Source organism: Borostomias antarcticus (genome assembly GCF_949987555.1).
Source record: "Borostomias antarcticus genome assembly, chromosome: 14".
In the NCBI taxonomy this organism is placed as follows: domain Eukaryota; kingdom Metazoa; phylum Chordata; class Actinopteri; order Stomiiformes; family Stomiidae; genus Borostomias; species Borostomias antarcticus.
In genome coordinates, this window is record NC_140247.1 from 8,462,413 (window position 1) to 8,473,540 (window position 11,128).

Sequence of the window (11,128 nt, forward strand, 5' to 3'; positions counted from 1 at the left end):
CATGTTACACTAGCAGAATACCAGAGGTTTGAGTAAGTAGGCTGCAGGCTTCGTCTTCTGCAGGACTGTTAATTCAATAGCCTACATCAGTGCGCCCCCGCCATTCCTGACTATCTGTCAATCGGGCCCTCTAACCGTGTACCACTTAGGTCAACAGGGCCCTCTAACCGTGTACCACTTAGGTCAACAGGGCCCTCTAACCGTGTACCACTTAGGTCAACAGGGCCCTCTAACCGTGTACCACTTAGGTCAACAGGGCCCTCTAACCGTGTACCACTTAGGTCAACAGGGCCCTCTAACCGTGTACCACTTAGGTCAACAGGGCCCTCCACTTAGGTCAACAGGGCCCTCTAACCGTGTACCATTTAGGTCAAAACTTAAATGTAGCCTTTAAATTGTCCTTATTGATGAGTGACGCATGTCGCGGAACGGGTCGGCTACTGTGATCTACCGTTGTTGACTGATGGGTAACCCAAACTATTCCATAAATCACTGAACATGTTGGAACAGGTTGATAGGCTGGATGAACTCAAGTTCTGAGAATAGTGTGTATGACTGTTTCAATGTTGAATGATAGGATATGATAGGCTACTGGGAATAGTTCGAGTAGCCTAATTGGGGGCCCATCAAATAACTACCTCGTAGTAATTTATTTGCAAAAACAGGATTTCCTAGCCAAATGTTTGTCATTACACAAAGACGTACGAGACGCCTCTAAAACATCGGCCATTCCAGGCAGAGATACTAGCGACTTGACGCTTCATTTTCCTCTTTCGGCCGCCATTTCACATTTCTACTTAGTTCGAGTTTCCAAAGAAGTTAGGTGATTTATATTTAGAGAGTAATGCGTAGGCTATGTGTGTATGGCAGTAGTAGTAAATCGACTCACCCGTTATTCCTGCAAAATAGGCGTCGGCTAACTCGACCCGAGCTATCGGCTCAGAACTGGTCCTAGATTCAGAATGTCCAATCTAGGAAATGATTACGTCATGAGGGGTGTGATGTGAAGAACGAAAGTGAGCTACAGAGAGAGCAGTTCTGGGTAGGCCTACTCGGAATACAGATAGGCCTACTCGGAATACAGATAGGCCTACTCGGAATACAGATGAATTAAAATTATGCTACATGATATAGGCAACACTTGTCAATCAATAACTCATATGAATAGGCCTAGTCAAAAGTTGAACTGGAAGTGTAACAACTGCTTATAAAAGAAAGTATTCTGATATGTTGCCTTGCCGAGAAAGACAGACGTGGTTTGGGGGGGGAATCACATAGGCCCTACTTGTAATATAACACAGCCAACCGAAATACTTTTTGATCACTTATTTTATTATTTACACTTGACACTGTTCAGACATGGCCACTAGATGGCAGGATAGTCATACAAATCATCCAGGTGGACGTTCTGATGTCAATTCCTCTGTCATTTACATCTCTGTATGAGAAATACATGTTCAAGAATGAATTAGCCTACCTTATCATTAAAGCAATTAGTTGATTAAAATATTAGTAAAAGGCAGTATCTGTTACTTGATTGTCCCGAGTAGCCTTGGCGTCCCTCTGCCAAAACCTCACAATCTACATCAATCTACGTCTTCGACATTAGGTGAATTTGTTTTGCAGGATACGGCCAGCCAAAACCATCGAAGATTGATCTGATCTAGTCTCAGTGCCCCAGATTATCCTGATCTGATCCGCATCGTAATGTAAACAATCTACCTTGATGGACATTTCTGAAACCCATAGTGTTTCGATAGTGTCTTGAAACGTTTAAGGCCTTGCTCTCAAATTAAAAATTGAATGCGGCAGTCCCGATGTCCAGCGGTGCGTACGATGTAACCAAACCGAGCAGACCCTCCTCCAATTGGACAGCCTCAACTGTCACTCTCCTGTCACTCGCCAGTGGGCGTTTCTAGTTGCAGCTAAACTGGTCCATTCAGAGCGACGACAGAGAAGCTGCTGCGTACAGAAAATGGCTGATAGGTTTTCTAGGTTCAACGAGGAGCGTGATTTCCAGGTAATGTTAATGGCCATCAACTGGAAATAAATTAGTCAGAATCATATTGCTAAAATATGTTTAGGTCATTATAATAATTTAAAGAGTCGGTTGGGGGGTTTTACTATCATTCGCAGCGTGTTGTATTCGAGTCTGTGAGAGAATAGCGAGCTGAAGCGAGGCTAGTTGCACAACCAGCGCAGTGAAGCCACATAGCAGCAGTGAGCTGCCTGCCTGTCGAGGTTCATTCCTCTCCAGTTCGCTGTGAGGCCGATCAAACAACCATGTAGCCAGCTATGTGTTTAGTAAATAAACATGGGGAAGTGCAGTGTTGCATGTTTACAGTAAACCCAGCTGCTCAGTGACCTTGAGGAAATCGAGTGAACATTGAAGCTATCGCAGCTAACGGTCGCTCATGTTAGCAGGCTAGCTGATCAACATAGCGAGCTAACGTTAGCGAGCGGGTTTTATATGTCACTAAACGAGTCCACAGGTTTTGTGTGCCGACCTTCGTCTAAACGACGGTTGGTAGTTTGATGTCCGAGCTCCTTTCAGCCCATCACGACCCGTCTGTGTGAGGGTTCAGAACATGCGCACCCAGCCTGCTAGCCTGTGTGTGATGGCTAGCTAACAACAACTAGCATGGTCACCTTCCACAGTCTATTCCTGGGTAATTTACGTTAGACACGGTTGGTAATTGATCACTATCATGCTGTTGCATGCATCAATCAGATGTTGATATAGTGCCCCAGCATGTTCAATCAATTCAGCTACATACGTTCCCCACGTTTGGATACTAGGGGTTTGGATACTAGGGGTTTGGATACTAGGGGTTTCTCCCATGTTAGTCTATGGGAAGTTCTATTTGTTGATTTGCCACTGCCTACTCGCTTCAAAGCCATATTCATCACATCCTTGATGGTATCCTTGACAAGGGAATTGGAAACTGGGGTATTGTTTATATTTGGGGTTGGGCCAGCATCGGCTTCTGTTGGCCAGAGAATGCAGCGCTCATCTTGAATAATATTGTCTCTGTCTGCAACATGATCCACTCCAGTGACTAGTCTCCTGTGTTTCTGACTGGACAGCTACCGTGGAGGAGGGGGGGGGGGTAGTTAAGAGGGTTACAGGCACATTGTCATTTGGATTCAGAGCCCAGCGGAGTTTGCTCCAGACCAGCTGTTCCCCACATGCAGTCTGTGAGAATCCCTAGGAGGTCACCGTACAACCGTGGAGATCTCTCGTCGTCTCTGACTGCTCTGGTTCAACCGTCACACAGTCAGTGTTCATACTGTGCTGCCATCGCTCATTCCATCTTCATGTGTCCCTTTGTCTCTCCAAGATCATTTTGTTTCTGAGAAATTAAAAACATCACTTTATTTGGGCAGCATTGCTGTCAGCTGTCACACTCCCCAGTTATGTTTTAGTATCCTTAATGAAACTATCTCAGTATCTTTGCCTGTTCAGTCTGTGGTTTGATCTCTCAGGGACCAGGGGGAGATCCATCACTGTTTATCACACTCCTTTCCGGGCCCTACTGAGGGAGGTTGTGTGATAATGGGATGAGGGTCCTGTGAATGCAGCCCACCGCCCATCTCTGCGGAGCTCATTCCCAACATTCTGCTGAGGGCAGCATTTTTTCCCCTTTTCATGACCGCCCCAATTAAAGAAAAGAGACGTCCAGGAATAGCGTAGGAATAGCGTAGGGGACAATGAGGACGCCCCCACCAATGGTTATTATCAGGCAAATTAGGAAAACTATCGCAACTTGTATCGTCATTAGAATTAGCTTAGTATAGACAAGTGATTTCAAGCTTGAAAAGCTTGCCTGGTGTCCTTGAATGTCCCTGGCCCAGTTAGCATGTCCCTGGCCCAGTTAGCATGTCCCTGGCCCAGTTAGCATGTCCCTGGCCCAGTTAGCATGTCCCTGGCCCAGTTAGCATGTCCCTGGCCCAGTTAGCATGTCCCTGGCCCAGTTAGCATTATAAGCTCAAGTCGCCAGGGAGCTGAAAAGACCCTCGGGCTGTCCTGGACCTGCATCAGCACGTGAGAGCCTAGAGATCATGACCCTGTAGTCTATTGTCCTTGCTCATGATGACAGTTGTCATAGGGATGTAACGGTATGAAAATGTCATACCGTGATTTTAGTGACCCTAATTCCCACGGTTATCGGTATTAACACTGTATTTTTTACAAATATGCTGAAAATGTCCAATACGTACTGATAGACAGTCTGGAATCCTTTCAACAACTTTTATTTTTAAAAACACAAATAACACAGGGAAAGCCAGGCCTCTCAACGGTTGAAAGGGCATCATGTCCTTTGCTGCGTAACATGGAAGGGCTGCAGTGAGGTATTTGGCATTTTTGGATGTGGGTGCGAAAGCGTATCATTTCCTCTGAGGTGGAAACTGTGACTGACGTTGGACTGTGTGTCTATGGTAGCCTATTTACCCTGGTTATTCAAAGCACGGTGATCGAACATGGTTTTAATGATAATTTATTTTGAAACGGTAATACTAATCGTCGGGAATTTTGACCGTGAAACCGGTAACCGTTTCATTCCAAAGTCGTCATAATATTCTATCTGAATGGGAGATGTGCATCATGGGACCTCACTGTTGTCCTATAATGGCTGGAGAACTCCAGGCACTGGGTGCTGTTGACACTTAACAACAGTTGTTTTTTTCAGTCTTGTGTTTTGTTAATAAAGTTTAGTGGTTGTGTGTCAGGCATTGTGTGAATGATTCTGTGTCTGGGTCTGCAAAGGGCTACTTCAACTCCACACAGTGGGGCTCTGTATGAGAGCTGCGTTGACTCAAGCTATCAGATGCTCAGTATTCACTGGGTGTCTTTCTCACAGCTTAATGGCAGCTCACTGAAGAAGGGAACACCGGGACTCAGGGGTCAGGCTATACCACGGAGCTGGACTCTGCCTCATTCCACTGTCAGCATTGATTTTCATTGTTGTTGGGGCTCTGGCACACCGCCAGGAGATTGATGGGAGTATCCATTCCAGGGAGGTAGCACTAGCAGCCTTCCCTCCCCCTAGTCTTTCTCTGTAATAGTGTCATTATAGGATTATGAATCAACTTTAGTGTTGCAGATGCAGACCGAGCAGAAGGCAACAATTGACCTACCCAGTCCCTTGTAGTAATGCACACTGGTCAATCTCTGTATTTTGATGTAGGGAGGCATCGGCCAAACATTGGCATTGGCCGATGTTGGCCTTGTTGACTGCCATCGGCCCATCGACATTCACCGATGGTAGTGGCCGATGTTGTCACAACAATTACGGCTTTTTTTTGTTGCAAAACGCTTACCGCGGAAAGTTCCATTTCAGCTACACTGTGGATACGTCGTTTTGCTTTGCACAAAAATGTATAGCCTAATCTTAAAATATGATGCCAGAAATAGTTCACACCTAGATAAAAAGCCTACCTATTATGCAAATGTGAAAAATTGGCGTTTTGGAACCAAACATTTCTTTGTTTCCCTGGCACAAAAGGGGGAATAAAAATAAAATGAACATTTGCCATCGGCCGGATTGTTATTTTAAACATCGGCATCGGCCCAGAATTTAGCAATCGGTGCATCCCTATGTTCATGTACTTATCAGCAGTACTGTCTTTGTGTAAAGAGGAAACGAGAGGCAGCAGTGGCGGAAATATGAGATCATGAATGATATGGGACCTGCAGCCTGTCACTCATCAGATGACACGAGTCGACACTAATGAGGAGAGGGAGAGAGGGAGGGAGGGAGGGAGGGAGGAGTCATTGATTAGCTGATAAATATCCCAACTCTCCCTTCTCCTCCTCCACCACCCTCCTCCAATCAGAAGGACCCATCTCTGCCTAATTGAATTGTCCGTTCCTAACATCCTGATGCAAATGAATGCCCCCTGGTTAATTTGAATTCACGGGGTCATTTTGATCCCTGTACAGATGCGTTTCTATGGGTGACGGAACAGTCCATCCTTTTTGGAGTCGCTGGTTTGGTCCTCACGGTCGTCTCCTGTAGGGTTGAGTTTGAATAATTTTTGCAGAGGGCTTCCTGGGCGTAGCTGTGCCCATCAACAGAGACGACACGGCCATGTCCTCTCAGGGCCTCACCGGCCATCAGGAAGTCCACTCAGCCTCACTGTGTGTGTGTGTGTGTGTGTGTGTGTGTGTGTGTGTGTGTGTGTGTGTGTGTGTGTGTGTGTGTGTGTGTGTGTGTGTGTGTGTGTGTGTGTGTCAGGCAGAAGGTCAGGAGATCTCATCTGTCTACAAGGCGGTGAGCTTCAGGCTTCCTCTGCTGTTTCTGATAGGAGGCCGTTTCTGATAGGAGGCTGTTTCTGATAGGAGGCTGTTTCTGATTGGACGCTCTCTTGTCTCAGAACAGAGGCTAAACTGTAAGCTCACCCAAACCCGCCTGAGTAGAGCGACATGATCACTACTCACCTGTCTGCATCACACTCAGGTCAAAGACACTGCTGTAGATATAGACACTCCTGTAGATATAGACACTCCTGTAGATATAGACACTGCTGTAGATATAGACACTGCTGTAGACCTGTAGATAGCCATGCTCCAGTTAAGATGTGAGATTGTAGATTAGGCTCCTGCTGTGTCTTATGTGTGTGTTTTGTGCTGTTAAGTTGTTTGTTGTGACCTCATAGCATTGCAATGTTGTAGATATAGGCCTACCACCTAAACCGGCTCAACCGCTAAGGGAGTTTCTATCAAATGTTACTGTAGATACAGGCGGGTCCAGGATATCTTTACAGTATCAACCATCAACAGGGGGGGGGGGGGGGGGGTAGAGGAGGTTACAGTACGGTGTGTTTGCGTGTTGCGGCGCACAAGTGCTTCCTGTGTTTCCTGTTGGTAGTATTAGTCCTGTGTGGTGCTTCTCTTGGTAGTATTAGTCCTGTGTGGTGCTTCTCTTGGTAGTATTAGTCCTGTGTGGTGCTTCTGTTGGTAGTATTAGACCTGTGTGGTGCTTCTGAGCTGTTGGTAGTATTAGACCTGTGTGGTGCTTCTGTTGGTAGTATTAGTCCTGTGTGGTGCTTCTGAGCTGTTGGTAGTATTAGTCCTGTGTGGTGCTTCTGTTGGTAGTATTAGTCCTGTGTGGTGCTTCTGTTGGTAGTATTAGTCCTGTGTGGTGCTTCTGAGCTGTTGGTAGTATTAGACCTGTGTGGTGCTTCTGTTGGTAGTATTAGTCCTGTGTGGTGCTTCTCTTGGTAGTATTAGACCTGTGTGGTGCTTCTGTTGGTAGTATTAGACCTGTGTGGTGCTTCTGAGCTGTTGGTAGTATTAGTCCTGTGTGGTGCTTCTGTTGGTAGTATTAGACCTGTGTGGTGCTTCTGTTGGTAGTATTAGACCTGTGTGGTGCTTCTGAGCTGTTGGTAGTATTAGTCCTGTGTGGTGCTTCTGTTGGTAGTATTAGTCCTGTGTGGTGCTTCTGTTGGTAGTATTAGACCTGTGTGGTGCTTCTGAGCTGTTTGTAGTATTAGACCTGTGTGGTGCTTCTGAGCTGTTGGTAGTATTAGACCTGTGTGGTGCTTCTGAGCTGTTTGTAGTATTAGACCTGTGTGGTGCTTCTGAGCTGTTTGTAGTATTAGACCTGTGTGGTGCTTCTGAGCTGCTGACAAAGTGAAATGTGTTCCAAAGGCTCTTGGGACCTGAAACGGTTTCACTTCCAAATAGGGAACAGAAAAAAGTGTGTAAAAGGAAAAGAGTTCCTCTTTTCTCAGTAACGTTCCATTCTTTCCAAGCGCTGTTCCCTCTGGCGTTTCTCTGATCTTTCTCGGTCTCTCTCTCTCGGTCTCTCTCCGTCTTGCTCTGACCCATGCTCTGTCTGTGGGCTAACGGTCCTCTTGTCTGCGTCCTAGGGGGGAAATCACTTTGACCAGTATGAAGAGGGCCAGTTGGAGCTGGAGCAGGCGTCGCTGGACAAGCCCATAGAATCGGTAAGACCACACCCGTCACCACGCCCGTTACCGCACGCCGTTAGGCCTCAAACGCGCTGTGCAGTCAGAATGTGAGAGTGGATGATTGGTCCAGAGAAGATAAAGAGCTTTTTTTTCTTCATTTGCCCCGCCCCGTGATAGACATGGCCAGTTTCTCTGGATCACACACTCCTATCTAACCAGTAGTCAGTTCTGTCTCCCAAGAGCCTCTACTGTCCCCCTTTCCCATGACCTCTGCCCTCTGTTCTACTTCCTGTCTGCTAGTCCTACAGTCACTCATTAGATGGACCAGGAGGATTTGCAAGCTTTAAAAAAAATATAATTAATTCTTCATTCCTAGATATGAACTTTGAATGTGTGTCTCTATCCATTTAATCATGATTTAGTGATTTAGGTGTTAGTTGAGCGTTCAGAGCGATGGTGAATGTGTGGAGTGGATAAAGCCAGCGGTCCCCGAGTTGAGCAGCGGAACTTTGCTTTGGCCCATTTGTCACCGGTGGCCAAATGCTCCCTAGCAACTGCAACGCCATTTGTGCCAAACCACCCCCACCCCCAACCAACAACTACTCTCAAAGGCTCTCCCACACACACACACACACAAACAGATTCACTTTCTTCTTTACCACACACACACCACGCGCGCACACACACACACACACATACCCTTTAATAGTTAATTATAGCCTTCTGCCACCCTGCTTACTAAAGTTCAAGAGAAGCAGGCGATGGCCAAGGGTTCCTGTGAGCTGACACACTCCCTCCGAGGGCGGACCACCAGATTAGCATGGCCTCCCATGCCCCGCCCCCTCCCTCCCACTGACATGGTGGCTCGTCTCATATCTAATCGTTCCGTTTCAAAATGGCCGAGACTCTGTGCTTTATCCACTCACAGTGAGCGAGAGTGCATGCTTGGAGGCTGTGTGTGTGTGCGTGTCAGAATTATGTATGTATGTGTGTGGGTGTGTGTGTGTGTGCTAACTTAGTATGTGTGTGTGTACTGTGTGTGTGTGTTTGTGTGCAGAGGACAGTTATCTTATTGTACACAACTTGGGGTGTTCGACGTTTCTCTCCTGCAGCGAATCGGCCCCTATTAGCTAAGCAGCCATGACCCGGTTTGTATCTGCACGCTCTGCTTCCCTACTCCTGTCTCTAGGATCTCCTCTTAACGCTACTCTCTCTCTCTCTCTACTCTCTCTCTCTCTCTCTCTCTCTCTCTACTCTCTCTCTCTCTCCTGTTAATCTCTTCACATCGGTCTACTTCTTTCTCCTGTCTCACTCAGATATCTTCTCTCTCTCTCTCTCTCTCTCTCTCTCTCTCTCTCTCCCCTACACAGTGATTGGGTGTACAGTACCCTCTGTCATTCTGTGCTGGCATGGTGCTTGTGCAACTGGGACTGCATTTTTCGCTGACGAGGCACATAGATAATATCGCAGGCAGCTCTTTTCTCTCCCCCTAACCCCCCCGCCCCCCCCCCCCCTCCCCTCCCGAAGCCTGGCGGTGAGCAGCACGCCTCCCTCCTCACCTCCACCCCTCTCCCTCCGCAGCAGAACCGCAACCGGACTGACCCAAGTATCCCAGCCATGGCTAATACCCAGAGGGCTCTTTGGCGCTGACGCAGCTGACGCAGCCAAGACGAGGAGCGACCTCCACGTCAGCCGTCAGTAGTGCACAGGGGCCGTGCTCCTCCAACAGGAGCCGTGCTCCTCTAACAGGAGCCCGCTCCCAAGCAGGACTGTAGAGTAGCGCGTGGGGTCAGGGGTCAGGGTCAGGGTCAGACACACGGCCGCAGACCAGCCGGTGTGTCGGGAGGCGCTGGGCGGCAGCAGCAAGGTCAGTCTGTCCTCTGAGCCGCTCCGTCCAGCTGGTCCTTCCTGACCGTCCTCGGGCCGTACTCTGGCCCAGTTACTCACATGAGAGCCGGACGCCGGGCAGGGAGGAGGGGGAGGAGAGGAGGTCAGGGGAGGCCGGCCTGCTCCCCCAGGCGGAGGTGCTCCTCCTGCTCCTGCGCTATTGTCAGGGGGGGGGGGGGCTGGGCTGCACCACACGGCTCCCGACAAGGCCGCGGCCTGGCACGCACACACGCACACACACACACGCACACTAGGCTTAGTAGAAGGGTTTACCTGGGCACACTAGGCTTGTCACGGTACCAGAAATTCAGTAGTCGGTACCGGTACCAGTAAATTTCCACGGAACTCGGTACCAATTTCAGTACCACGGCGTACGCGCGTGCGTGTGAGTAATACATGCACGTGTTTAAAGTACAACGTGCATGAGTACCGCAAGCAGCAATTCAATTGAACTGTGTAGTGTTCTTGCTCGCTCATCACACAGCTTCGACCGAATGACGAAGCGTTTATTTAGACAAACCATGTGACAAGTGTGAACAGTGCTACACGCTAGTGCTATCGCTAACTTGCGAGCAAGAGGCTAGCGCAGGTCATAAAAAGGAACCCCATCACAGTTCTTCCCCAAATGGCATCTCCCCAAACTTGGGTCTACTAGCACCGAAACATAAAACATAACATGCTACACGCTGTCACTCCCACAGCCCAAGTGTCAATACACAGTGCCCTACACAATGACAATCACTTATATTTTCACATTATCATCTAAATGAATTATCCTTACCAAATGGCTAATAGATGGCTTCTCCTACTCGGGTGCTTACCTGTTTCTAGCCGAACTCGATCGTCATCGTGGTGTTTTGTAGTGACAGTCTAAAGTAATCAACGAGTAACGTAACATTATTGGGTTGAACTAGCGGTCACTGGCGTCGGGCTCGGCGGGATCGACAAGGCGTGGGGGTTGCAGCCTAGATGGCTGAAAAAGTCTAGTCATAATTCCACTTAAGTCTTGCAGCACCTAAACTAGTTAGCCCCTCACACGCCTGCTAACCTGACGGACTAGCAGTCCCTTATCCCCCCATTAGCCAAATCAGGTTCAACGGTCACTCCGCCTGGTTCTGGGATCAAAACTACCTGATAAAGTATCGCAGAGAAATTTCAAAGGTACTCACAGAAGCAGGAGGGTTGCGTCTTCAAAAACGCATGGTTTTGAAAGAAATGCGCTGCTAATAAACATGTTCAATCTTACACTCAAAACCAGTTCAATCTTACACTCAAAACCAGTTCATATTTTCACAAAATGAATCACCGGCAAACACTTGTCTCT

The 11,128-nt window shown here is 47.9% G+C and overlaps 1 protein-coding gene across 3 annotated transcripts in view; it reads left to right on the forward strand.

Moving 5' to 3' along the window:
* The first annotated feature begins 1,923 nt into the window (after positions 1-1,923).
* Positions 1,924-11,128, forward strand: part of gpatch8 (G patch domain containing 8) — a 32,612-nt gene continuing 23,407 nt past the window's right edge. For 2 of the 3 annotated variants that reach the window (XM_084448889.1, XM_084448888.1), the window contains exon 1: positions 7,876-7,953. Coding sequence is in view for 1 of the 3 variants with exons in the window: in XM_084448887.1 (XP_084305013.1) it covers positions 1,976-2,020; positions 7,876-7,953 (123 nt within the window). In the remaining 2 variants the exon portion in view is untranslated. Of the gene's footprint in view, positions 2,021-7,875; positions 7,954-11,128 lie in introns of those variants that run through there. The other variant, XM_084448887.1, reaches the window with a different exon arrangement.